Below are 27,452 nucleotides of genomic sequence, written 5' to 3' on the forward strand. Positions count from 1 at the left end.
CATTTTTGGAAATTTGCGTGGTACGTAAGAAAAGCATAGGGTAGGTTAAGAAATTCCTATGAGTTTTAAGTAAAGTCTACTTATATTTTAATTTTATTTTTTTAAAAAAATTATCAAAACGACGTCGTTTGTTTGAAAAAAATAACCATTTAACCCGACAGTTTTTCAAAACCGTTGATTCAATGATTTTTATTGATTCTAGTCGGTTCTCCCCGATTCAATAGCTTATCCAGTCCAACAATCACACTAAATCAATGGCTCATTCAATTCCCGATTCGCTCGGTCTAGTTTAAGTTTTAAAATATTGTATCAAACACATTTTAATATAGACGCAACCCTCCAAATCTGTCTCCTCCAAAACCATTCAAAACCTACTTCCAAAATCCACCTTAAATAAATTTGATAATAACTGAAAATAAAAGACAATTTCTTTATACACCCATATACCTTCTTACAGACCGTGGTGAAAAACCCAAAATACCCCTATATTTCGGATGTACATCTTCGAAGACATCTTTTTCTAAAATAAAAAGGGTGATTTCGGATATACATATCCGAAGACACCTTTTTTATAGAAAAAAGGTGACTTCAGATATGCATATCCGAAGACAGAAAAAAATGTGACTTCGGATATGCATATCCGAACTCACCTTTTTTTTTTTTAGAAATAGATGTTTTCAGAGATGAATATCCGAAATATTCCAATTTTTTGTGTTGAAATATTTCGGATATGCATATCTGAAATAACTCAATATTTATTAAAAAATTAAATTCAAAGTGAATCAATACAATTAATAATATAATTAATTATATTAAATTAAAATATATTATTAAATATATATATATATATATATATATATATATATATATATATATATATATATATATCATTATAATCAAGATATAATAATAATAATATTAGCGTAAAAAAAATTTAAGTCAACACATTATTTTGATATAAAATTGATTAAATAAAATTATTACAAAATTAAAATTTATAATTAATTAAATAAAATTATTGAAAAAATAAATTATTTGGTTTTTCTATCTTTTAGATAATAATATATACCATTGTTGTAAAATTAAATATAAAATATTGTATTTTTCAAAAAGAAAATTTTGCATTAAAAACAGCAATTTTTAAATTCTTAAAAAATTAAATAATTATTTTTAAATACATTTTTTTAATTTATTTTTTAATTAAATATCCTAAAGTAAGTTATTAATTCCTCAACTTTTAAATAGAAACCATTTAATTAAATAGGACAAAGATAATATTAATATATATATATATATATATATATATATATATATATATATATATATATATATATATATATATATATATATTATGACAACAATTTTAGATAATAATTAAAACCGACAAAATTAAAACTTCTAAAATAATAATTAAAATAATAAATATTTAAAATAAAATCAAAAGAAATTTGGGTTTTTAATTAATTCGGATACGCATATGATAATTTTTTTTGGGTGTCTTCGAATATACATATCTGAATTAACCAAAATCCCTAATTTTTCCGGTATTCTCGAAAATACATCTCGAAAGAGTATTTTGAGGTTTCAGGTGTACAAATAAATTTTCAAATAAAGTATACAACATGTTATGGCCCAACTTAGACCTTAAATTCTTTGAACAAAACCTTTTATGTAAAGCCTTCCTCGAGTAAGCATATTCCCACCCCAAACTAACAATATATTACAGATGCTCTCAGATGGAAATACATTACTGCATAAACCATAGCAATAAGTTAGAGGAACAAATACCCCATTAACTTTCAAAGTTGCTAAATTTTTAAATAACTTCACATGGTTCTAGAAAAGAGAGAAAGAACAATTCAAAGGAGAAACTTAATGAAATCAGCCGGCTAATATCTATACATAGTAATTGTTCAATAGTAATGTTATCATTCTTTTGTTTCATTCACATGTCTCCAACCACAACAAAACAACTCCTACAAGACTTTCCACTGTTTTTCATCTATAAATAGTTAGAAACTAGAAACTTATGATATATAGAAACCGAGTTAAGAACAAGATGAAGAAGGTTTCTCTTTATGCTTGTTTATTACTCAACTTTAGTCTTTTGGCTATTGTTCCATATAGCAAAGCTACTCAAGCTGATAAACTTGATGAGTTGATTCTGTCCAGAAGCTCACAGAATCCTCCTAAGACTTTTTCATGGGAAGCTGAAGATGCATTGAAAACACAGTCTTCTTCTGCTTATGTTGTACCTCCTCAAGAGGGCAAAATACTAGCTGATAAGATTGTCACATTGCCTGGTCAACCCTATGGAGTTGATTTTGACCAATACTCAGGCTATGTCACAGTTGATCATGAGACTGAGAGAGAACTTTTCTATTATTTTGTTGAGTCTCCACATAACTCTTCCACCAAACCTCTAATATTGTGGCTCAGTGGAGGTAAAAACAGTCTCACAAACGGCTTTATGCTTAAAACTTTTGTTCCTTTATGTGTTTTTTTTTTTAACACGATGTTTGAAACATGCAGGACCTGGTTGTTCCTCACTGGGGTATGGAGCCTTTGAGGAGCTAGGACCCTTCAGAGTCAACTCTGATGGAAAAACTCTCCACCGTAACCCATATGCTTGGAACGAAGGTGCGACAATCATCAGTATAATTGATTTTCCTTGAGAGATGAGTATCTAACCAACTAATATCATTGTGAAATATGCAGTTGCAAATATACTTTTCTTGGAATCTCCAGCAGGAGTAGGCTTTTCCTACTCGAACACGACTTCTGACTACAACAATTCAGGAGATAAGACAGCTGCAAAGGATGCATATGTCTTCCTAATCAACTGGTTGGAGAGATTTCCAGAGTACAAAACAAGAGATTTTTACCTAACTGGAGAGAGTTATGCTGGTCACTTTGCTCCTCAGCTTGCATCCACTATTCTTCACAATAATAAACTCTATAACCAATTCATTATTAACCTCAAAGGCATTTCTGTATGTTGTTCAAACTTCAAACACTCATAATGCAGTATAACTCACAATCATTTATGTCTAACTTTCTTATCTTGTATTAAAAAATTTCAGATAGGAAATCCTTGGATTAATGATGCTACAGATTTAAAAGGGATATTCGATTTCTTTTGGACTCATGCTTTGAACTCAGATCAAACTCATGAGTTGATTGACAAGTACTGTGACTTCAACTCTGAAAATGAATCAGCAATATGTTACAATGCAACAATAAGAGCTTCAAATGAGATAGGGCACATAGATTTCTATAACATCTATGCTCCACAATGTCACGATTCTTCTCTCAAAAATGTCTCAACTGGTTATGTAAGTAATGAGTTTGACCCTTGTTCTGATTACTATGGTGTTGCCTATCTAAATAGACCAGAGGTTCAAAAGGCTCTTCATGCAATACCTACTAATTGGACCTTTTGCACGTAAGTAATCCCTAATCCCTTTTAAGAAATTTGCAAAATAGTACTGTTTGTTTCGATACCTCCATAATTGTATTTTTTTATGTTAATCAAGAAGGTATTATTTTTTTGACAACTTGCAGCCGTGTCATTCGTAACTGGATAGACAGTCCAGTTACCGTCCTTCCCACCATCAAGTATCTCATCGACAGTGGCATTAAAGTATGGATATACAGGCAAGATCAATTTCATATCATATAACAAAGTGTTAACACTGATATGAAAATTTGAATACACAGAAAAATAGTTTACCATGTAGACTATTGTGAATAATGAGATGTTGCATTTTTGTATTATCTATTACAGTGGTGATACAGATGCAAGGGTTCCAGTTACATCTTCAAGATATTCCATCAACACTCTTAAGCTTCCTGTCAACTATCCTTGGCGTCCATGGTACTCCGGAAAAGAGGTACGGAAATTAGTCTATTTAGTGACTTTTCTTCTAGAGCAAGTAATTGAATATTTTTGAAATGTGACCAAATTGTGATAATGACAGATTGGAGGATATGTTGTGGGATACAAAGGATTGACATTTGTCACAGTAAGAGGATCCGGACATCTTGTTCCAAGCTGGCAGCCGGAACGAGCTTTGACTTTGATCTCATCATTCATCTATGGAATCCTGCCTCCTGTCTCACCATCAAATTAATGGCTTCTAAGCATGCTCTATGTTTCAATTTACTTTGTTGAAATGCACTGTGAGCCTAATCTACTTGTTAGATTGTAATAAAAAATTAGTTTCAACTTCCAATTAGTCACAACTCCATCCCTTAGTCTAGAAAGGTTTTCTAGGGAATCTTCACCCGTGAAGGTACGAGGATTGTCGAGGGCGCGTGCAACATGTCCCATCCAATCTCCACCTGGGTGAAGGCTTGCCATGACCTGACAGATCATATCAACCTTGATCTTGAATAGGTCATCTGCTTGAATCCGAGCCGTAGGATCTCCCTTGTTGTGAGAGTGTTTAATGTTTGTTTTTTTATGTCGCATTTGTATGAACCAAATGATAAGAGATCTCTAATAGAATTCTAGTTTATTGATTGTGCACAACTTGATTACAAAGCTATATGACACAATCAATAACTACTAATTTTGTGACAACTAAATTGTTAAGATAACTACTAATTTTGAATAGAAACCCTATCTATGAAAACTAACTTTATCTTTTATCTTAACTTCTAGGAGAGGGAAAACAAAATTGTTACATAACAAATTCTGTTATGAACTTTATAACTATTGACACTTTATTACTTCCCTTCAAGTTGGTGTCTTGGATTATGAACACCCGACTTGGTGTCTTGGATTATAACTATTGACACTTTATTACCGCCTTAGTAGAGAGAAAGTATTAGTGCACAAGGATTTTGTAAAAATATCAGTTGGTTGTTGTTTAGTTGGCGTGTAGGCAGTAGAAATTATGCCTGATTGTAAATGTTGACGTATGAAATGACAATCCACCTATATGTGCTTAATTCTTCCATGAAAAACAGGATTTGTCACGAGATAGTCTATCTCAGATAGAGTGCAAATTAATTGTCACCATACAAAGTTGTGGGTGAATCACAATTAATGGGTAGACATTACAATAAGCTTCTCAAATCTCAACCAAATGATTTCACTATTGGCATGAGAAATGGTTCGATATTCCGCTTCACTGGATGATCTTGACACGATTGCTTGATTCTTTGTTTTCAAGAGACTGGAGTTGAATCCAGTTTCATCAAATATCATGAAATTGATTTTTAGTCACTAGGCATGAAGCCCAATCAGAGACAAAAAAATGTGACACCCTAAACCCTAATGAAAAAAATTCTTTATAATATGACATACTTTGCGAAATATGTAATTATAAAATCAAAAGGGTATCAGATTAATATAGATAACATGGAAATTTCTCATAAATAAATACTTTGATCAAAACAAAACATAACATCAACATAATAATTTCAAAATATGAATCCCGACCCCGATGTCACAATATCATAGCCTTATTACAAATTAAACAAACTAGCTAATTAAATGGTTCAACAAAACATAAGTATAAAGGAAAACTAATGAACTGACATTCTATACCATCTCCCAGATGGTACTGCAAAACGACTACTCCTCAGTCTCGACCTAAGAATACTCTGCATGTATATTCACATTAAAAAAACATAGAAACAAAGATGTGAAAATACATTCTATAATATACATGGTATAATAACAACAAAGGGTAGCATAATCACAATATGTCACATTTACACAATTCATACCACATTACGTAGAATCATACAACATTACACAGTATGCACATTATTAGGAAGATCCTAAAGTCCCACATTGGCTAGAGATAGAGCATTGAAAGAGTATATGTAGAGGGACACTCCTCACCTTACCAACCGGTTTTGTAAGGATGAGTTAGGTCAAACTCTAATATGGTATCAGAGCCTATCGATCGGACCATGGGCCGCCCACCATTAATATCCACGCACCAAGCCCAAAAGAGTGCTGGGCGTGAGGGGGTGTATTAGGAAGATCCTAAAGTCCCACATTGGCTAGAGATAGAGCATTGAAAGAGTATATATAGAGGGACACTCCTCACCTTACCAACCGGTTTTGTAAGGATGAGTTAGGTCAAACTCTAATACACATAAATGCTTATTAAATGCGCTTATCATCTGCTTTAATGTATGCGGTACCATCACTGAACTCAGAGCTTATTTCCCTGAGTTCTAATAGTTTAGGAGGATAGATGAGCTACGCCCCGCTCTACAACATTCTGCCAAACGTCCGCAGATATGCAATGTCTAGAAGTACAAGCGAGTCACACATGCACTACAACACCCTTCGCTAAACTCTACTTCTAGGAGTACATGCGAGCTACCTCTGAGTTGGACCCCCGTGTGAGTGATTTAGGATTATGTAGTGCCACAACATTTCTATAGGCCTTAGAATAAGGGTTTATTCTAGTAGTGAAGTTTGGAATGTATGAGTTACCTTGATGGATTGTTGTTAGGTGCCAAATATTGTTAATATTTAGTTTAATTAGTGGCACCTTTGAACCGATTTTATCGAGTATGCTTTTAATTCTTTGAAGTTTTAGATAATTATTTATAGTTTACATTTTTTAGCTTTCATTTTATGTTAATTTGTGTTTTTAGTTTTGATTGTGTAGGTTTTGGCCAATTTTGGGATGTTTTGAGCTTGGCAAGAGAGTGCCTGGCAGAAGTATGCGCGCGTCGCGCGGGCATGTGGGCGCGTCGCGCCCTGGGCAAGAGATTTTGAAGCTTCATCCAGAGATCTGCGCGCGTCGCGCGCATGGGCGGTTTATATTTTATAAGTGTAATGGCGCGTAGCGCGCTGGAGGGCGCGACGCGCCCTGGACAGATTTCAGAAAAACTATATAAAGAGATTTTCAGATATTTTGTGGTGTGTGGTTGATTTTGAGAGCTTAAGAACACTTGTCTACTGTAGCAAACATAGAGTTGAAGATTGGAAGCCTTGATCGTCGATTAATCGCCTTTGATGCTTGTTGATCTTCATCCTTTCCTTCTTGTGCAAGCTACCATTCTCATGGATAGCTAAATCCCTTTTGTATCAAGATAAGATGTAATCTTCCTAGCCTTTTGTATGTTTTTCTTGTGAATATATGTGTATGAACAAGTGATGATCAATATAGATGGTTTAGTTTGTTTATTAAAGCTTTTCTTTGGTATAAATGTTTGAGACATCAATGTTTGTATCTAGACCTAACTCATCATCTTTCAAACTATAATTTGCAGACATGGATTTAGAGTTTGATGTTTACTAAGTATCGGTTTTAAAACGTTATTTGTATTGTTTAAACGGTGGAGAAATCGTCGGTTAAACAATACGGTAAATCTAGCTATATCGTTGCAGACACGGACGATATAGGTGTCGATACGTAATTATATTGATCATTAGCAAGAACATAAGCATATATTTATAAGGAAACATACAAACTTAGGTCGATGAAATCGAATCTTGATACATTTTCTTTAACTTAGAACTTTCATTAATTTACTCTTTGCTACTAAAATTGAATGATCTTTTACAAACTTAAAACTAAAGTAACATTAACTCAAGACAAAATAGGCTATAGAACGGCGGTGATATCGCAATAATCCCTGTGGATACGATATAAACGAAAAGTACACCACAATACTCTTTCAACAAAATGGCGCCGTTGCCGGGGATTGTTGTTTAGATATTGCAAGCATTGCAATAGTTTGTTTTGTATTGAGTCTTATAATTAATATCTTGTTTCTAAATTTATTTTCCTTGTGTTTGTTAATTTGCTTGGTTAGTTTTTCAGATTACAGTTTATGCGAGGACGTATACCTGCAGATCAACTCCTTTTTGATCCTGAGATTGAGAGGACTGCTCGTAGAGAGAATAGAAAAACTCGTAGGAGGAGACAACTAGCTAGGGAAAGAAGACAACAACAAGAAGCATCTTCTTCAACTCCGGTTGAAAACTTGGTTGAGGAAGAAATGGCTGCGGATCCTCCACCTCGAGGGCCATGTGTTAACAGCCCTCGTCTCAATGCACAATTTGCTCGTGATCAGGCCAATGGAAGAAACTCCGAAATGAAGACGGGGTTACTTCAATTATTATACCAAAATCCGTTCACAGGGGCAGATCACGAGGATCCATTTACTCATCTAACAAAGTTCTACGAGATCGCCGGAACAATTGGTGCTCCGGAAGACCAAGAAGAACAGGTGTTCAGGAGACTCTTTCCTCATTCCTTAATTGGAAAAGCTAAGGAATGGTACCTTAATCAACCAAATAATGTCATGACAAATTGGAACGAGTTAGAAGAGAAGTTTTTGGATCGGTTTTTTCCTCACAATAGGTTCATGGAAGCGAAAACTTCTATTGCGGTGTTCTCTCAAGGTTCGAATGAATCTCTCAATGAAGCATGGGAGAGGTTCAAGTCCATGGTTAGAAAATGCAAAGGTCATGGGTTTGATGAATTGTCTCAAATCCATATCTTTAGAAATGGACTCCAACCTCAACCAAAAACTCTTTTAGATGCTACCGCGGGTGGTTCGTTGATGTCAAAAACTGCTGCAGAAGCAATTGCTATCATTGATAGGATGGATTTGAATGATCATCAAGGGCAACACAACCGTAGTGCATCGCAAAGAAAACCGGGAGTTCTTGAATTGAATACTAGTGATGCAATACTTGCTCAAAACAAGTTATTGACACAACAAGTAGAATTGCTCACTCAACAAATCAAAGAGATAAATGGGAGCCCTTCTAAAAATCAACATGTGATGTGTTGTGAATTGTGTAGGGGTGACCATCAAACAGGTTTTTGTCCTCCACCGGGTGAAGAGGTGAATTATGTGTCTAATCCTAATCAAGTTTATGGTGGGAGACAAGTACACCACAATACTCTTTCAACAATTGTGCAATTTTACATTGAACCGTGTAGAAGGGTAGTAAGAGATTAAATGGATTAGTTCGGGAACCCAATGAGATTAGCATCTCATTCCAAGTTGTTATATTAATTTTAAAAATAAGAAGATGCTTGAATGAGATTTGCAGCTAAAGGTTTGGCACTGAAGATTCGTTGAATCACATATTTGATGTGCTAGAGATTTCTATCTGACAATGATGTATAAGTTCGACTTGTTGTATTGTAAAAAAATTACTCGGTCCAATTCTAGACTTGTACATTGAAGTATCATGTACCAGTAGTAAATATTGTAATTATTAATATTGTGAAAATTAAAATGATGCCAAGAACAGAGTATAATAGGGAACACAATGGGAAGTAAGAAGAACAACAAGGATTGTTTATAACTGTTATTCTTTACTTTCTCTTTTAAACAAGATTACAAGTGTCACAAGAATAACAAATAACCCTCTCACCCTAAATTTGGATTTCTAGTATGCAATAATGAGATGTTAGTATGCTATTTATAATAAACCTAACATACTAAACTAATGGGATTTTTCACAAATACCCAAACAAGCTAACTTAGGGTATAAGCTAACTTAAACAATTGAACATTACAAACAGGCCCAATTCGAAATACCAACAACCCTAACATTTCGACACCCACATACTAGAACACACTTCGACTACAGTATGTAGGTCTTCGACAGTAGCATGCAAACAATTTTCGACCTCATGCATATTTTCCGTCGAACCAGAAGTTACACTTAGATATAATAGAGTTCGATTCAATTCTCACCATTATTCTAGACATATGATTATGGTGTTAAAGTATTCATGGACACCGTAAATAAAAATGCAGGTATCTCAAAATCCACTGATACCTATCATATGGATATCTCCACGGGTATGGGACGGACACATGTATCACATTTATACAATGAGACAAATAGATGGAGACTAGTACCCGTGTCCATGGGTACTTATTGTCATCCGTAGATAGAGCCCTTATGTATGGTGATAGTGACTCTTTCATGTATTTTCAAACCCTAATTGCACAAAGATTCTAAGCCTATGAAACATGGACATTGGAAACACGACATCGACACTGACACTGATAATAATATGAAAAAATAAATAAATTTAATGTAATCACAAATGTCGATGTCGGTTTCAGACACCAACATTAACACACATTTCTTCAAAGGTGCCAGTTCTATAGAGTTTTGAGTCTGTACTCTCTCTAAAGTTTTTCTTAGTTTGCAATTAGCACTATAGACGGAATACTCCCTTGTCACACATTCTATTCGTGTGGACTAAGTAAAGATGTTGTTCACGTAACGTTAGTGATCAATATGTTTTGACAATAATTCTTTTTGTGTTATAAGAGGTAATCAATCAATTCCCGACTTATGAGAAATTTTTATACCTATCTGATGCAGTCACTTTTATTATTCATGATTTCTCTTAAAGTAGTTTTGTTAAAATTTTGTACATTTCATAATAGTAAAAATATTAGAATGTTTAGACTTATATTTACTTTTAAATGTTAGTTTGCATTCCTTTTGATATCGACTTGCATTGATTCGCCTTGTTTTTATTACGATTTGTGGCAAAAGAAAGCTATGGAGAAGTTATTTTGTTACTTATGAATTAGGCTACATTAGATACCGAAGTTATATTAACACCAGTTAGAACGTAAAAAAACATTTAACTGAAAGTTGAAACTAATTTTTCTTTTATAACAATCTAACTAGTAGATTTGGCACAAATGCATTTCAAGAAAGTAAATTGAAACAAGGATCATGCTTAAAAGCCACTAATTTGATGGTGAAACAGGAGGTAGAATTCCATAGATGAATGACGAGATCAATGTCAAAGCTCGTGCCGGCTGCCAGCTTGGAACAAGATGACCTGCTCCTCTTACTGTAACAAATGTTAATCCTTTGTACCCCACCACATATCCTCCAATCTGTCATATTTAAAAGTTGGTCACGCTTCAAAATATTAAATTACTTGCTCTAGAAGAAAAGTCACTAAATAGACTAATTTCAGTACCTCTTTTCCGGAGTACCATGGACGCCAAGCGGAGTTGATAGGAAGTTTAAAAGTATTGATTGCGTATCTTGAAGTTGTGACCGGAACTCTTGCATCTGTATCGCCACTGTAAGAGAACAAATCATCTAGAATTTTGATAAAACTAAAATGCAACATCTCATTATTCACAAGAGTATGCATGTTATCTCATTGATTTGTGGATTTTTTTTCAAATTTTCATATCAGTGTTGTTAACACTTCAGAATAATGAAATGAAATTGAGCTTGCCTGTATATCCATAATCTAATGCCGCTATCGATCAAATACTTGATGGTGGGTAGGATGGTGATTGGACTGTCATTCCATTTAGTAATAAGATCACTATGAATTGTCATAAAAAATAACATATTCTTGATTAGCATAGAAAAACACAGTTATAAGGTGTCAAAACCAGTAGTAATATATTACGATTTCTTATTACCCGCAATGACTCCAATTTGTAGGTTTTGCATGAAGAGCCTTTTGAACCTCTGGTGTATTTAGATAGGCAATACCATAGTAATCAGAACAAGGGTCAAAATCATTACTTACATAACCAGTTGAACCATTTTTGAGAGAAGAATCATGACACTGTGGAGCATAGATGTTATAGAAATCTATCTTTCCTTTTTCAATTAAGGCCTTTGCGGTTGCATTGGCACATATTGCTGAATCATTTTGAGAAGTGAAGTCACAGTACTTGTCAATCAACTCATGAGTTTGATCTGAATTTAAAGCATGAGTCCAAAAGTAGTCATATAACCCCTTTGAACCTGTAGCATCATCAACCCAAGCATTCCCTATCTGAAAATTTTGAAGTAAAGATAATAATGAAGTTTGATATATGAGACTGAGTTATACTGCATGACTAGTTTTTGAAGTTTGAAAAACATACTGAAATTCCTTTAAGGTTGATAATGGTTTGATTAAAGAGTTTATTGTTGTGAAGAATAGTGGATGCAAGTTGAGGAACATAGTGACCAGCATAACTCTCTCCAGTTATGTAAAAATCTCTTGTTTTGTATTGCGGAAATCTCTCCAACCAGTTGATAAGGAAGACATAAGCATCCTTGGCAGTTGTCTTATCTCCTGATTTGTCGTAGTCAGAAGTTGTGTTTGAGTAGGAAAAGCCTACTCCTGCTGGAGATTCCAAGAAAAGTACATTTGCAACTGCATATTTCACAATGATATAAGTTGGTAAGATAATCATGTCTCAAGAAGAAAAAAAATTGTATTGATGATTGTCTCTCACCTTCATTCCAAGCATATGGGTTCCGGTATAGAGTTTTTCCATTAGAGTTGATTCTGAAGGGTCCTAGCTCCTCAAAGGCTCCATATCCGAGTGAGGAACAACCAGGTCCTGTGAGTTTCAGACAATATGTTGTCATGATACAAAAGAACAAAAGTTATTAGCATAAAAAAATTTCTTAGGCAATTCTTACCTCCATTGAGCCACAATACTAAAGGGTTAGTTGATGAGTTATATGGAGATTCCACAAAATAGTAGAAAAGTTCTCTTCCAGCCTCATGATCAACTGTGACATAGCCTGAGTATTGGTCAAAATTAACTCCATTGGGTTGACCAGGCAATGTGACAATCTTGTCAGCTAGTCTTTGCTCCTCTTGAGGAGGTACAACATAAGCAGATGAAGAAGACTGTGTTTTCACTGTATCTTCTTCTTCCCATGAAAGAGTCTTCGGAGGATTCTGGGAGCTTCTAGACAGAATCAACTCATCAAGTTTATCAGCTTGACTAGCCTTGCTATATGGAACAATAGCGAAAAGAGTCAAGTTGAGTAATAAACAAGCATAAAGAGAAACCTTCTTCATCTTGCTCTCAACTTGGTTTCTATATATCATAAGATTCTACTTTCTAACTATTTATAGATGAAAAACAGAAGAAAATCCTGCAGGAGTTGTTTTATTGTGGTTGAAAGCATGTGAAAGAAACAAGAGAGTGATAACATTACTACTATTATTGACTAGTTAATGACCATACATTGATTAGCCGGCTGATTTGATTTTAGCATATGATGTTACTTAAAATTTTAGCATTTTGTGATTAACTTTGAAAAGTGGGTGAGATATATGTTTCTCTAACCTATATTAGTTTGTGGTGGAGGTAATGTGTAATTGGGTTACATAGAGGGTTGAATATGCTTTTTCATAAATAATTAAAATAAATAATTGTTTTGTTATGTTGGATCATCTTAGGTGTGCCGCGGCTCTTTTGTTTTTAGGTGGTGGAGAAGGTTGTGATTTATTTGTGTAGGCATTTGTTTTGTATGTTGGTGCATTGGTCTGTCTTGAGTGGTGTTGCTTGACAGTTTGTATTCTTTTTATTGGCAACTGTGCATTTTTCATGCTATAGTGCTTTAATTAAATTTTACTTTAAGAAAAAAGCTGGATCAGCCTCCGTAAAATAGCGATTTAAGGTTCATTAACACCTTTGGAAGGCAAGCTTACAACACATGTGTCTATATTGTAACTGTTCGGATTGTCAAAAGAAGTTTGAGTTCAGAGATATTAACTTCGTATTGAAGATGCAGTTTTGGGTATTTTTAGCTTTTTGTTTCGTATTTGTAAATTAATTTGCTTTGTAATTTGCACGTTGTTAGCACTAATTTGTACATCACATTGAGACTCTATTGTATCATAATTTGAGTATAGTGAACCTATTCTTTTGATCTAGACGGGGTTTCACTTAGGATTTGTTAAAAAAAACCATGAACCGAACCGCTGAGCTGGACCGAATTGAAGTGAAAATAATCAAACCATTAGTAATGATTAGTGAATCAAACTTATATTTTATTAATTGTTCAAGAATCGAACCGTTAAACAATTAATCAATCTCAAATTAACTCTGAACCGAACCGTTTGGTATTTTAGTTTCTAAATTTAATTTCTTTTTCAAAAATAAAAAAAAAAAACTAAATTCAAAATTTTGATTTTTTTAAAAATAAAAAATTGTTTTTTTCGACAATAAAAAAAGTCGATTTTTTTTCAAATAATTAGAAAAGTCATTTTTTTGAAAATATAAAAAAAAGTCGATTTTTTTTCAAATAATTAGAAAAGTCATTTTTTTGAAAATATAAAAAAAAAAACGAATTTTCTAAAGAAAAAAAAAAAAATATTTTTTACGAAAATTAAAGAAGTCAATTTCTCCAAAAATAAAAACCCAATTTTACTGTCATTTCAAAAAACTCGATTTTATTGTGTTTTTTAAAAATCTGATTTTACATTATTTTCAAAAAAACCTAATTTCATTGTACTTTGGGAAAAAAACTCGATGTACTGTATATTTGAAAATCTCGATTTTACTGTAATTTTTTAAAAAACTTGATTTTACTGTATTTTTGAAAAACTCGATTTTACTGTATTTTGAGAAAATCCCAATTTTACTATATCTTTGGAAAAACCTGATTTTATGGCATTTTTTTATATAACACGCTTTTATAGTATTTTCAAAAAACCCGATTTTACTGTTTCTCTTTACAACTTTATTTTATCTTATTGTCAAAAAACCTGATTTTATCGTATTTTCAAAAAACACGATTTTACTAATTGTTTTTTAAAATTGAATTTACTGTATTTATCTCGATAACCCAATTTTTCTGTATATCAAAAAATTGAATTTACTGTATTTTTAAAAAAACTCGAATTTACCGTATTTTCAGAAAAATTCATTTTTACTGTATTTTCAAAAAACGCAAATTTACCGTATTTTTAAAAAAACTCGATTTTATTGTATTTCCTAAAAATTGAGTTTTTCTAAAAATACAGTAAAATCAAGTTTTTTCACATTCACGATAAAAACAAATCTTTCCAAAAATTCAATAAAACCAGGTTTTTTTTTTGAAAATACAGTTAAATCGGGTTTTACAAAAATACAGTAAAATAATAGTTTTTGAAAATGCCGTTAAATCGAGTTTTTTTCAAAATACAGTTCAATCGATTTTTTTAGAATAAAATAACATCGAATTTTTTGAAAATATAGTAAAATCAGGTTTTTTGAAAGTACAGTAAAATTGAGTTTTCCTAAAAGTACAATAAAATCAGGTTTTTTGAAAATACAGTAAAATCGAGTTTTTTGATAAACAGTAAAATCTAGTTTTTTGAAAATACTGTAAAATTGAGTTTTCCATAAATACAGTCATATCGAGTTTTTTGAAAATACTTTAAAATCGAATTTTTTTGAAAATACTTTAAATTTTGAGTTTTTTGAAAATACTTTAAAATCGAATTTTTTGAAAATACTTTAAATTTTGAGTTTTTTGAAAATACAGTAAAATTAAATTTTTTATTTTATTTATTTCATTACGGAAAAAATCCATGTTGCTCAAAACATCAATTTATATCAGTTGATTAAATAACCAATAAATATGTAATTCACAAAATGAGGGGAAAAAAACTTGATTTTTCCCCAAAATAAAAAAATTTGATTTTTTTCCAAAATAAAAAAGTCATTTTTTTCGTAAATTTGAAAAGTCTTTTATTTTTTAAAATAAAAAAAAAAGTTAATTTTTTTGCAAGAAAAAACAATTATTTTTCTTCTATACCAAATATAACGGTTTGGTTCTTTAACAAATGGTTTAGTTTGAAAAAATTTGTCTTCTAATGATTTGGTATGATTGGAAATTAAGAACCGTTATACCAAACCAAAACTTTTGGTTCTGTTTGATTCTAAAAAAATTGAAACGGTTCACTTCAATTCGGATGACCTTATATAATTGTTCGGTTCAGTTTTCTTATAGAATTGTACAAGGAAAAGCCCTAACCAAGACACTTCCTCCCTCTAGGTTTTGAAGATCTGGGAAGCAAGTTCACTGTGTGACTCTATTCAAATCAACCACAATGCAGCTTGAGGGGGCTATTAAACGAGTTAATCATGTAATATAATAGGATTTATGAGTAAACTCATAGGAGCCTACTGTAGACATGATTACATTAACGCAGCCTGTATAACTAACTATAGCCGAACTGTCTAACACAATTAGATGCAGTTACATCACATGAGCTTATTCTAAACATGATGTACAATAACTCAGCCTATGTAGCTAACTGTAACTGGACTGTCTTACGCAATTAGATAAGCTAGATCTGATCTAACAACTTGTAACTAACTCAGCGACACTTTTTAGAAAGTCCTAGGCCTTACCTACTACATAAGGTCACCAATTGAATGTATAAATAGATCTGATCTAATGTAATTCAAAGATCAATAAAATACTATTCATACTTTCTCCATAGATTCGAGAGAATCATGGCTAGTATTCATGATTCTAACACCAACAATTAAGTCAATTTTTTTCATATTTCTACCATGGCACAATATGAAGCAGTTTGCAGAGTTATTAGGTACCTTCAACAGAGTCTAGACAAAAGACTTCTTTTTCCTAAACAGTCAGAGTTGTAGATTGGGTCGATTGCATTCAGTGGCGGAGCCAGAAATTTTAGGGAGCCTGGGCAAAAATTTTACACTTTATTTTTACTAATTTTATAACCTGTTTCTATTAATTTTGCCCTTGATTTTGTCTAAAAAAATTTCCATTGATTTTGTCTAAAAATTTTGCCCCCTGTTTTTACTAATTTTGCCCTATATTTTGTTTAAAAATTATTAATTTTGCCTCTGGTATTGTCTAAAAATCTACTATTAAGTGGGGGAGTATACAACGAAAGGAGGGGTTGAGCCCGGGCGCGTGCCCGGGCTGGCTGGGCTATACATCCGCCCCTGATTGCATTGATTCTAGAAAGTCTATATCTGAGCTTATATGGTTGTTGTACTTGCTCAAGGATATCCATATTACTTGTCGTAGAGCACTTGTTCTTGGATGTGATAGCACCACATACACCAAAGTTTCAAACCTTTGTTTCCAAGCTTAGCATGATTAATATCTACCATGCTTCAGCTTGTGCGAGACTGTTTAAGTAATGGTGATGTTAGTTTTATTATAATTCATCATTAGTTTAACAGTTACACAGTTGTAACTACTGTAACAAACTTTAATTTTAGTTAAGCTGCATTAATCTTATAGTTTCCAAGCTTAGCATATACATTGGAGCCTGTAGTTTTAAAGTGGTTCCAAACACTCTATAAGTCACCATTCCATAATCTACAAATTTAATACAAGTGTCATTGTATTTCAATTAATCTGATTCATACAGATGCGACATAAAAAACAAAAACATGAAACACTCTCACAACAAGGGAGATCTTATAATATTGCCATCACATTAAAATCAATTGATACTAAAAAACATTTAATTGAAAGTTGAAACTAGTTTTTTTTATTACAATCTAACTAGTAGATTAGGCACAAAGTGCATTTCAAGAAAGTAAATTGAAACATGGATCATGCTTAGAACTTATAAGCCATTAGTTTGATGGTGAAACAGGTGGCAGAATTCCATCGATGAATGATGAGATCAAAGTCAAAGCTCGTTCCGGCTGCCAGCTTGGAACAAGATGTCCTGCTCCTCTTACTGTCACAAATGTCAGTCCTTTGTATCCCACAACATATCCTCCAATCTGTCATTATCATAATTTGGTCACAATTCTAAAATACTTATATTACTTGCTCTAGAAGAAAAGTACTAAATAGACTAATTTCAGTACCTCTTGTCCGGAGTACCATGGACGCCAAGCAGAGTTGATAGGAAGCTTAAGAGTGTTGATTGAATATCTTGAAGATGTAACTGGTACCCTTGCATCTGTATCACCACTGTAATAGATAATACGAAAACGCAACATCTCATTATTCTCAACAATAGTCTACATGGTATTATATTTGTTATTGTGTATTCAAATTTTCATTGCGGTCTTAACACTTTGTTATATATTATGAAATTGAGCTTGCCTGTATATCCATAATTTAATGCCACTGTCAATGAGGTACTTGATGGTGGGAAGGATGGTAACTGGACTGTCTTTCCAGGTATGAATAACACGACTGCGAGTTGTCATAAAAAAAAACACATCCTTGATTAGCATAGAAAAATAAGGTTATAAAGGTGTCAAAATAAACAGTACTATTTTGCGGTTTCTTAAAAGGGATTATGGATTACTTACGTGCAATGGGTCCAATTTGTAGGTTTTGCATGAAGAGCCTTTTGGACCTCTGGTGTATTTAGATAGGCAATACCATAGTAATCAGAACAAGGGTCAAATTCATTGCTTACATAACCAGTTGAGCCATTTTTGAGAGAAGAATCATGACAAAGTGGAGCATAGATGTTATAGAAATCTATTTTTCCTTTCTCGATTAAGGCCTTTGTGGTTGCATTGACACATATTGCTGAAACATTTTCGGAAGTGAAGTCACAGTACTTGTCGATCAACTCATGAGTTTGATCTGAGTTCAAAGCATGAGTCCAAAAGTAATCAAATAGCCCTTTTAAACTTGTAGCATCATCAATCCAAGCATTTCCTATCTGAAATTTTTTTAAATACAAGATAAGAAAGTTAGACATATGTGACTGTGAATTATATTGCATTATCAGTTTGTATGAAGTTTGAACAACATACAGAAATGCCTTTGAGGTTAATAATGGTTTGGTTAGAGAGCTTATTGTTGTAAAGAATAGTGGATGCAAGCTGAGGAACATAGTGGCCAGCATAACTCTCTCCAGTTAGGTAAAAATCTCTTGTTTTGTACTCTGGAAATCTCTCCAACCAGTTGATTAGGAAGATATAGGCATCCTTGGCAGTTGTCTTATCTCCTGATTTTTCATAGTCAGAAGCGGTGTTTGAGTAGGAAAAGCCTACTCCTGCTGGAGATTCCAAGAAAAGTATATTTGCAACTGCATATTTCACAATGATATAAGTTGGTAAGATATTCATGTCTCAAGAAGAAAAAATTTAATTGTATTGATGATTGTGTCACCTTCATTCCAAGCATATGGATTACGGTATAGAGTTTTTCCATCAGAGTTGATTCTGAAGGGTCCTAGCTCCTCAAAGGCTCCATACCCTAGTGAAGAACAACCAGGTCCTGCATGTTTTAAACAATATCGTCATAAAAGAACAAAATTTATTCGCATAAAGCAGTTTGTTAGACTGTTTTTACCTCCATTGAGCCACAATATTAAAGGTTTATCGGAAGAGTTAGAGGGAGACTCCACAAAATAATAGAAAAGTTCTTTTCCAGTCTCATGATCAACTGTGACATAACCAGAGTAATGATCAAAATTAACTCCATAGGGTTGACCAGGCAATGTGACAATCTTGTCAGCTAGCCTTTGCTCCTCTTGAGGAGGTACAACATAAGCAGATGAAGAAGACTGTGTTTGCAATGCATCTTCAGCTGCCCAAGTAAAAGTCTTGGGAGGATTCTGTGAGCTTCTAGACAGAATCAACTCATCAAGTTTATCAGCTTGACTAGCCTTGCTATATGGAACAATAGCCAAAAGAGTCAAGTTGAGTAATAAACAAGCATAAAGAGAAACCTTCTTCATCTTGTTCTCAACTTGGTTTCTATATATCATAAGTTTCTACTTTCTAAGTATTTATAGATGAAAAACATTGGCAAATCTTGTAGAAGTTGTTTTGTTGTGGATGGAGAGATGTGAAAGAAACAAAAGAGTTACAACATATTATTGAACATTACTATGTAAAGATTAGCCGGCTGATTTCATTTAGTTTCTCCTTGAATAGTTGAATGTAATGGATTTTCCTTGTTTCCACTTCTCTAGAACCATGTGAAATTATTTTACAATTTATCACTTTGTTATTAACAATTGAAAGTTAATGGGATATATTTTGTTCCTATAACTTATTGCTATGGTTTATGCAGTTGTACTGTATCTCCATCCTAGTTTCTGAGAGCTTCTGTAATTGGGTTAGTTATAGTGGTGGAAATATGCTTACTATGGGAACGTTTTACTTGTTCAAAGAATTTAGAGAATCTCTTTATACATCCATATACTTTTTTTTTAGGGATCTATGGCTAAATTCTTTCTTTGTCCCCATATTTCGGAGAAACATCTCTGAATGCACCAAATTCATAATATGCATTTCTAAAATAACCCAATTTTTAAAATTGAAATTTTTCGGAGATACATTTTTGAAATAACCCAATATTTATTAAAAAATTAAAATCAAAGTGAATCAATTGTATTAATAATATAATTAATTGTACTAATCAAAATATATAATTAAATATATATATATATATATCATTATAATCAAGATATAATAATAATAATATCAACCTATTAAATATTTAAATCAACACGTTATATTCATATAAAATTAATTAAATAAAAAAAAGCTAATGTAAACTAGAAATTGCAATGCTAATAGGAAGATATTTTTAACATGATTATTTCATTAATTATAATGCATAATGTTGTAGTCATTTAAAAAATAATTACTTTTATAATTTAAAAAAAATTGTGATAAATAAATTAGGCTTAAATAGTGTTTTCGTCCCTGTAAATTAGCGAGTTTTTGCGATTAGTCCCTAAATCTTTTTTTCATGTCTGAATCCTTATATCTCATGTTTGTGTTGCATTTAGTCTCTGACGTTAGTCTTCTGTTAAAAAAAGACTGAGTTGGCAAATATCACTGATGTGGAATTTCATTTATTTTTTATTTTGTTTAATATTGTGTATGGAACCTAACATAAATCTAACAATACAAGGATAGAATCAAACAACTAAAAATCTTATAGGGACTAAAACATAAAAATTATATTCACCATGAACATGGAATTCACTACCATTTCTGGTAAGCAAAGAACAAAACCCATGACAAAATCAATAACATCTTAAACAAATTGGCATTCTTCCTTTCGTTTTCCAACTTCAATTTCGCGTTTTGTTTTTCCCTAGCTTCAACCTCTTTGATAATGGAACTTAATTTCATTACAACTTCTGAACAATTGCAACCAATTGGATTTTATGTTCACTTGATATGCTGCCCTGAAGTTCATCATCCCACAAGAATAGGTTGCAAGTTGACATTTTACCCGAATTCACACATTTCCAAAATCTTCGTTTAGGGTTTTCCCTTGAATTTGAGGTGAACATCCGCATTGCCCTATTGCAACCACAAACTGGGATCTGAGACTCCGAGCAATTGCCTACAGATGATGTTGTCATGATACATAAAAGGAAAACACAGCAACTTACACAATTTTTTTTTGAAGAAGAAGATGAAGCAAATGGTGTCTTTTTATCCATTTAGTCCTCCTTTAAATCATCCTCCCACGTATTGAATCCACGTCTTCACAATATTAAACAAAATAAAAAATAAATGACATTCCACATCAACGTCGTTTGCCAACTCAGCATTTTTTTAAAAGAAGACTAACGTCGGGGACTAAATGCAGCACTAACCTGAGATATAAGGACTCATACCTGGAAAAAAAGATTTATAGACTAATCACAAAAACTCGCTAACTTACAGGGACCACAAGACTATTTATTATAAAATTAAAATTTTATTTAATCTCTTTATTCCTTATTTATAACAATTTGTATTTAAGTTATTCTTTAGTAATAATAACTCACCTTAATTAAATTATAAATAAATATCTTTTCAAAATAAAATCAAAATTTTTTTGGGATATTGGTTAATTCGGATATGCATATCCAAATTAACCAATATCCCAAATTTCTTTTGGGTGAATTCGGATATATATATATATATATATATATATATATATATATATATATATATATATATATATATATATATATATATATATATATATATATATATATATATATATATATATATATATATATATATATATATATATATATATATATATATGAAGGGTATTTTGAGGTTTTCAGAGGTGTTTTTCACCCTATATGGGTGTATAAAGAGATTCTCAAGAATTTAAAGTCTAACTTGGAAAAGATTTAACTTGTCACCCCAAGTTGAACTTGACACCCCCCCCCCCCCCCAAAAAAAATTGAATGAAAAGACCATAATATATCAATTCAAAATTTCTACCATTTTCAAATTCACTAAAAATTTTGAAATCTCTCGAGCAATAGGAGGTTCCTATTGCTGAAGAAGTTTCTGTCTTGGTTACAGATGTGGAGGTGGCTCTCATACCTCTTATTGACGCTGATGATACTCCTACTAATAAAAATGATACGACTCGTGCTTCTACAAAGGCATTTATTCACACTTGTGGGGCGTTCCCGTGAGGACCCAGTGATCTATCAGTACGCACGGAGTATGCTGACCATGAAGCATACAGATCATGGCAGGGAGAAGTATATATGTTTTATGTTTAACTACAAATTATTTATTAGTGTTCTACGATGTGTTGAAAGTTTACTTAAAAAATTTAACCTTGTTTGTTACGGGACCGTCAGCCGCTGAAGATGACATCCCACAGTTCGAAGATGAAGAACTTCCCACTCCGTTCGATGCCTGAGCAGGTCAAGGGTATTGTTGTTGATTTTGGTCTCCTAGAGTTCACCGCCTGCTCATTAACCATGTTTGACGCTTCACTTCTGTTTGCTTTTGTTGAGCGATGGCACAAGGGGACATCTTTTAGAGACCTTCAATTCTATCCCCCAACATAGTCATCATCACAGAATCCAACTAGCTTATAGTCTAGATATTTCTTGTAAAACAATCCTAAATTAGTTGTTCCCTTCAGATACCTAAATATCCTCTTAACAGCAGTAAAGTGAGTTTCTCTAGGACCTGACTAAAACCTTGCACACAAACAGACACTAAATAAGATAACAAGCCTAGAAACTGTTAGGTAAGATAAGGAACCAATCATACCTCTATACATATTTTGACAATTCTTGGTGTTGCTATCCTCTTTGCTCAGATTGCAGGATGGACGTATAGGAGTTGTCATGATTTTCCAGTCATCCAACTTAAATTTCTTCATAAGTTCCTTTGTATATTTGGTCTATGAACATATATTTCATCCTTACATTGGTTGATTTGAATTCTAAGGAAGAACTTTACCTTTCCCATCATACTCATGTCAAATTCAACCTGTATAGTCTTCAAAAATTCCTTGCAAAGAGTAGCATTAGTATAACAAAAAATAATATCATTTACATATACTTGAACAATCAAGATTTCATTTTTCAGTGTCTTTTCGGATAGTGTAGTGTCTACTTGACCCTTTTAAAAATAATTTTTAATATAAATTGATCAGTCTCTCATACCAAGCTCTAGGAGCTTTGAGTCCATATAGAGATTTCTTAAGTTTAAAAACATATTCTAGATGGATAGAATCCTCAAATCTAGGAGGTTGTTTGACATACACTTCTTCAAAAATCACACCATTTAAAAATGCGCTTTTGACATCCATTTCATATAAGATAATATTATGATTAGTAACATAAGAAAAAAGTAGTTTGATTTCCTCTAACCTTGCAACAGGTGCAAATGTTTTAAAAAAAATCTATACTTTCTTATTTACAGTAGCCCTGAGCTACTAGTTTATCTTAATTATTTACAATTTCTCCTTGTTCGTTGAGCTTGTTTTTGAATACCCATTTTATTCCAATTATGTTCTTCTGATGAGGTTTGGGTACCAAATCCCAAACATCATTTTTAAAATCATTTTTAATATAAATTGATCAGTCTCTCATACCAAGCTCTAGGAGCTTGTTTGAGTCCATATATAGATTTCTTAAGTTTAAAAACATATTCCGGATGGATATAATCCTCAAATCTAGGAGGTTGTTTGACATACACTTCTTCAAAAATCACACCATTTATAAATGCGCTTTTGACATCCATTTCATATAAGATAATATTATGATTAGTAGCATAAGAAAAAAGTAGTTTGATTTCCTCTAACCTTGCAACAAGTGCAAATGTTTAAAAAAAATCTATACTTTCTTGTTTACAGTAGCCCTGAGCTACTAGTTTATCTTAATTCCTTACAATTTCTCCTTGTTCGTTGAGCTTGTTTTTTAATACCCATTTTATTCCAATTATGTTCTTCTGATGAGGTTTGGCTACCAAATCCCAAACATCATTCATTTGAAACTGGTTCAGCTCTTCTTGCATTGCCACAATCCATCAATCATCTGATAATGCTTCATCAATAAAAGTGGGTTTAATCATGGAGATAAATCCTAGCATATAGTGTTATGCTCTGAATGCAGATCTTGTCTTCCTAAGATTATCCTTATTTCCAATGATTAATTCTTGTGGATGTGAAGATTTATCATGAAGAAGCTCTTGGATTGTGTTTCATCTTGGGAACCAACATGAGCTTGTTCAATAGCTTCTTCATCTGGATGAGCTTCAGAAGTTGGATCACCTTTTGCACAACCATCTTCTAACAGTTGAATAGCTTCTAAGCACACAAATTTTGGGATTTAAGTAGTTTCTAAACAGTTAACTACTATAGGTTGAGAAATTATGGAACAAATAGTGCCAGACGTGTCTTCAGATACTTGGGATTCTGCAAAATTCTCATTAAGCTCTGACATTTTAGTGTTAGGATCTTTGTCATAAAATTTGACATGTATTAACTCTTCAAACATTTTGGTATCATAGTTATACACTCTGTATGCCTTTCAGAGTATCCTAAAAAGATACCCTTCTGAGCTTTGGCATCAAATTTCTTATGATAGACTTTGTTGTTAAGAATGTAACATGTACAATAAACTTATAAAAATAAGAAATGCCTGGCTTTCTTCCCTTGAAATGCTCATATGATTTGTTTTCATAATAAGTTCAATATATATTTTATTCTGAACACAACATGTACTGTTGACAGCTTCTGCTGACATGTACTTTGGTAAATTATTTTCATGGATTATGGTTCTAGCAATTTCTTGAAAATATTGATTCTTTCCCTCTACAAATCCATTTTGTTGTGGAGTTCTAGGAGAAGAGAACTCATGGATAATTCCAAGTTTTTCACAAAAAATTTCAAATGGCTATTTCAATTTCTCCCCCAAGGTCACTTCTGATCTTCAAGATTTTCGAATCTTTTCTATTTTGTACTTGTATGTAGAAGATGATGAATACATCATATGATTCATATTTGGATCTAAGGAATATAATCCAAGTCCATTTGTTGTAGTCATCAACTATGACTGGTCCATATTTCTTCTCATTGATTGATGCAATACTAATAGGACCAAACAAGTCAATGTGAAGCATCTCTAAAGGTCTGGAGGTAGAGACAATGTTCTTTGGTTTAAAAGAGGTTTTAGAGATTTTTCCTACTTGACATGATCCACAGAGAGCATTTTGTTAGAACAAGAATTGTTCTGATCAATATTCTTAGTTTTGATGATAACAATGTATATGAATTTTGTATAAGACATTGTGGTACTCTAATCCTATGCATTTTCCATTTCAGGAAATACATGATGAGTATGCACAATTCAGCGCAATAAGCACTGACTCAGAAGGTTCAAGTATGCAACATCAGAACATGCTCTCGCAAGACATCTGAAGATGGTCAAGCAGAACCAGAACATGGTCTATTGAAGCATCAGAAGAACTTGAGTTCAGAAGCAGAAGCACTGAAGTTCTTATGGTATCCCGCTAGAAGCACTTCAAAGTCAGAAGACAAGAAGATGCTCTGCACCAAGCTGAATGACTCTGATATTCAAATGTTGTATCTACAAAGATCAGATCAGAAGCAAGTACAAGATGGCAGGCTACGCTGACTGACAAAAGGAACGTTAGAAGCTATTAAAGGCAAAGTCAGTTAAAGCAGGAAAAGCAAGGCTCGAGGTAGTTGACAAAAGAGTGAAACATTAAATGCAATGATGTACGGATCACGCAACACATTAAATGCTCCCAAAGGTCATCTTCTCAAAACGCCTATAAATAGAAGTTCTGATGAGAAGCTGAATACACAACTCTTGCGCAAAAATACAGAAACGCTGTCAAATTCAAAAGCTCTCAAACTTCATCTTCAACCTCACATTACTTTTGTAATATCTTAGTGAGATTTAAGTTAGAACTTAAGAGAAATATCACAGTTGTGATTATAGCTTATTAAGAAGCATTGTAATACTCTTGTAAGAATTTGTTTACATTAATTTGTAAAAGGTTCCTAGAGTGATCAAGGTGTGATCAGAATACTCTAGAAGACTTAGAAGGTGTCTAAGTGGAAAACCATTGTAATCAAGGTTGATTAGTGGATTAAATCCAGGTAAGGTAAATCACTCTAAGGGGGTGGACTGGAGTAGTTTCGTTAACAACAAACCAGGATAAAAATCATTGTGCAATTGTTTTTATCTTAAGAGTTTTTAAAGTCACACTTATTCAACCCCCCCCCCCCCCCCCCCCTTTTCTAAGTGTTTTTCTATCCTTCACATTTGAGTGATAAATAAGGTCTGAAAAACCATTAACAAGTTTCAACTTGTTGAGCTTAGAGATTAATATCCAGATAGCATGACATAACCTTCTGTGCTAGAGCTATTTTTCATCACTCATTGATAGAAGGAAAATCACATTCTGATCAGCTGATTTTGAAAAAAAATAATTTTATAAATATTGTCTTTCATGTTACCTTTGAACACTATGGATTTGTCAGAAATATTAATAATTGTATAGATGTTCTTATTAAACATCTCTTCATAACCATTGTCATAAAATTTACTTATGCTAAGTAGGTTATGTTTAAGTCCATATACAAGCCAAACATTATTGATAGAGATAGATTAGTTACCAATAGTACTCATACCAATGATCTTGCCTTTTTGGTTTCCTCCAAATCCCACATTTCCACCCTCTTTTAAAGTGAGGGTTTGGAACATATGGTTTTCTCCTATAATATGTCATGAGTAGCCACTGCCCAGGTACCAGGACTATTGCTTTGCTCATCCCTTTAAGCATATCTGCAACAAAATCAATTTCAGATTTAGAAACCCATAATGTGATGGGCCCTTTAGGGTTAGTTCTAAAATGTATCTTCATCATCTTTGTGAAATTCTTCCTCTTTGTCAGATTTTTCCTCTTTGTCAAGTTCATCCCATGTTGCCATGATACTTTTCTTGACCTTGTTTATGACTATGTTCTTTTGAAAGCTTCATTTCTTTGGATGGTTATTCTGCAGCTCTGAACATTCTGCAATATAGTGACCAAACTTCTTGTAGTTGAAGCATCCTTTCTGATCATCTTTGTTGATTCTAGAGTTTGTTCCTCTGAAGCCAATGCCTCTACTTGAGAATCTTCTATTCTTCTTATTGGCCATATACTAAAATCTCTTGATAATGAATGTCATTTCTTCATCTTCTGATTCTTTTTCAAAACCTTCTTTATGAGTACGTTCTTTAGATTTCCTCATTAGTGAATATTTATCATAATAATCAATAGACTTTAAAGCAAGAGACTTTGACTTTTGAACAGGTTGATATCTAATCAACTCCATTTCATAACTCTGGGGATTACAGATTAAGCTTTATAAAATTATGTTGTTTAAGTCTCTATCTTCTTGATTAATAGACACCTTAGGTCTATACTTGGTAGGAAAACTCCTTATAATCTTCTTGACATGAACAACAATA

General features: G+C 32.7%; 3 protein-coding genes across 3 annotated transcripts; 1 reads left to right on the plus strand and 2 right to left on the minus strand.

Moving 5' to 3' along the window:
• Nucleotides 1-2,059: 2,059 nt before the first annotated feature.
• LOC131655980 (serine carboxypeptidase 1-like) lies at nt 2,060-4,150 on the plus strand. Its single transcript, XM_058925772.1, has 7 exons — nt 2,060-2,444; nt 2,533-2,640; nt 2,719-2,993; nt 3,084-3,445; nt 3,565-3,657; nt 3,788-3,893; nt 3,981-4,150. Exons 1-7 carry the CDS (start codon nt 2,060-2,062, stop codon nt 4,131-4,133), a joined length of 1,482 nt encoding a protein of 493 aa, XP_058781755.1. The 3' UTR covers nt 4,134-4,150.
• A 6,453-nt stretch (nt 4,151-10,603) lies between these two features.
• Nucleotides 10,604-12,909, minus strand: LOC131655981 (serine carboxypeptidase 1-like). The gene is made up of 7 exons (XM_058925773.1): nt 12,419-12,909; nt 12,229-12,336; nt 11,872-12,146; nt 11,419-11,780; nt 11,226-11,318; nt 10,959-11,064; nt 10,604-10,872 (listed from the first exon to the last, which is right to left on the minus strand). The coding sequence occupies exons 1-7, from the start codon at nt 12,834-12,836 to the stop codon at nt 10,720-10,722; spliced, it is 1,515 nt and encodes a 504-aa protein (XP_058781756.1). The 5' UTR covers nt 12,837-12,909; the 3' UTR covers nt 10,604-10,719.
• Nucleotides 12,910-17,352: 4,443 nt separating this feature from the next.
• LOC131655982 (serine carboxypeptidase 1-like) lies at nt 17,353-19,430 on the minus strand. The gene is made up of 7 exons (XM_058925774.1): nt 19,043-19,430; nt 18,860-18,967; nt 18,502-18,776; nt 18,046-18,407; nt 17,834-17,926; nt 17,593-17,698; nt 17,353-17,505 (listed from the first exon to the last, which is right to left on the minus strand). Exons 1-7 carry the CDS (start codon nt 19,428-19,430, stop codon nt 17,353-17,355), a joined length of 1,485 nt encoding a protein of 494 aa, XP_058781757.1.
• Between the last annotated feature and the right edge of the window lie 8,022 nt (nt 19,431-27,452).

This window comes from Vicia villosa, linkage group LG3 (genome assembly GCF_029867415.1).
Source record: "Vicia villosa cultivar HV-30 ecotype Madison, WI linkage group LG3, Vvil1.0, whole genome shotgun sequence".
Classification (NCBI taxonomy): domain Eukaryota; kingdom Viridiplantae; phylum Streptophyta; class Magnoliopsida; order Fabales; family Fabaceae; genus Vicia; species Vicia villosa.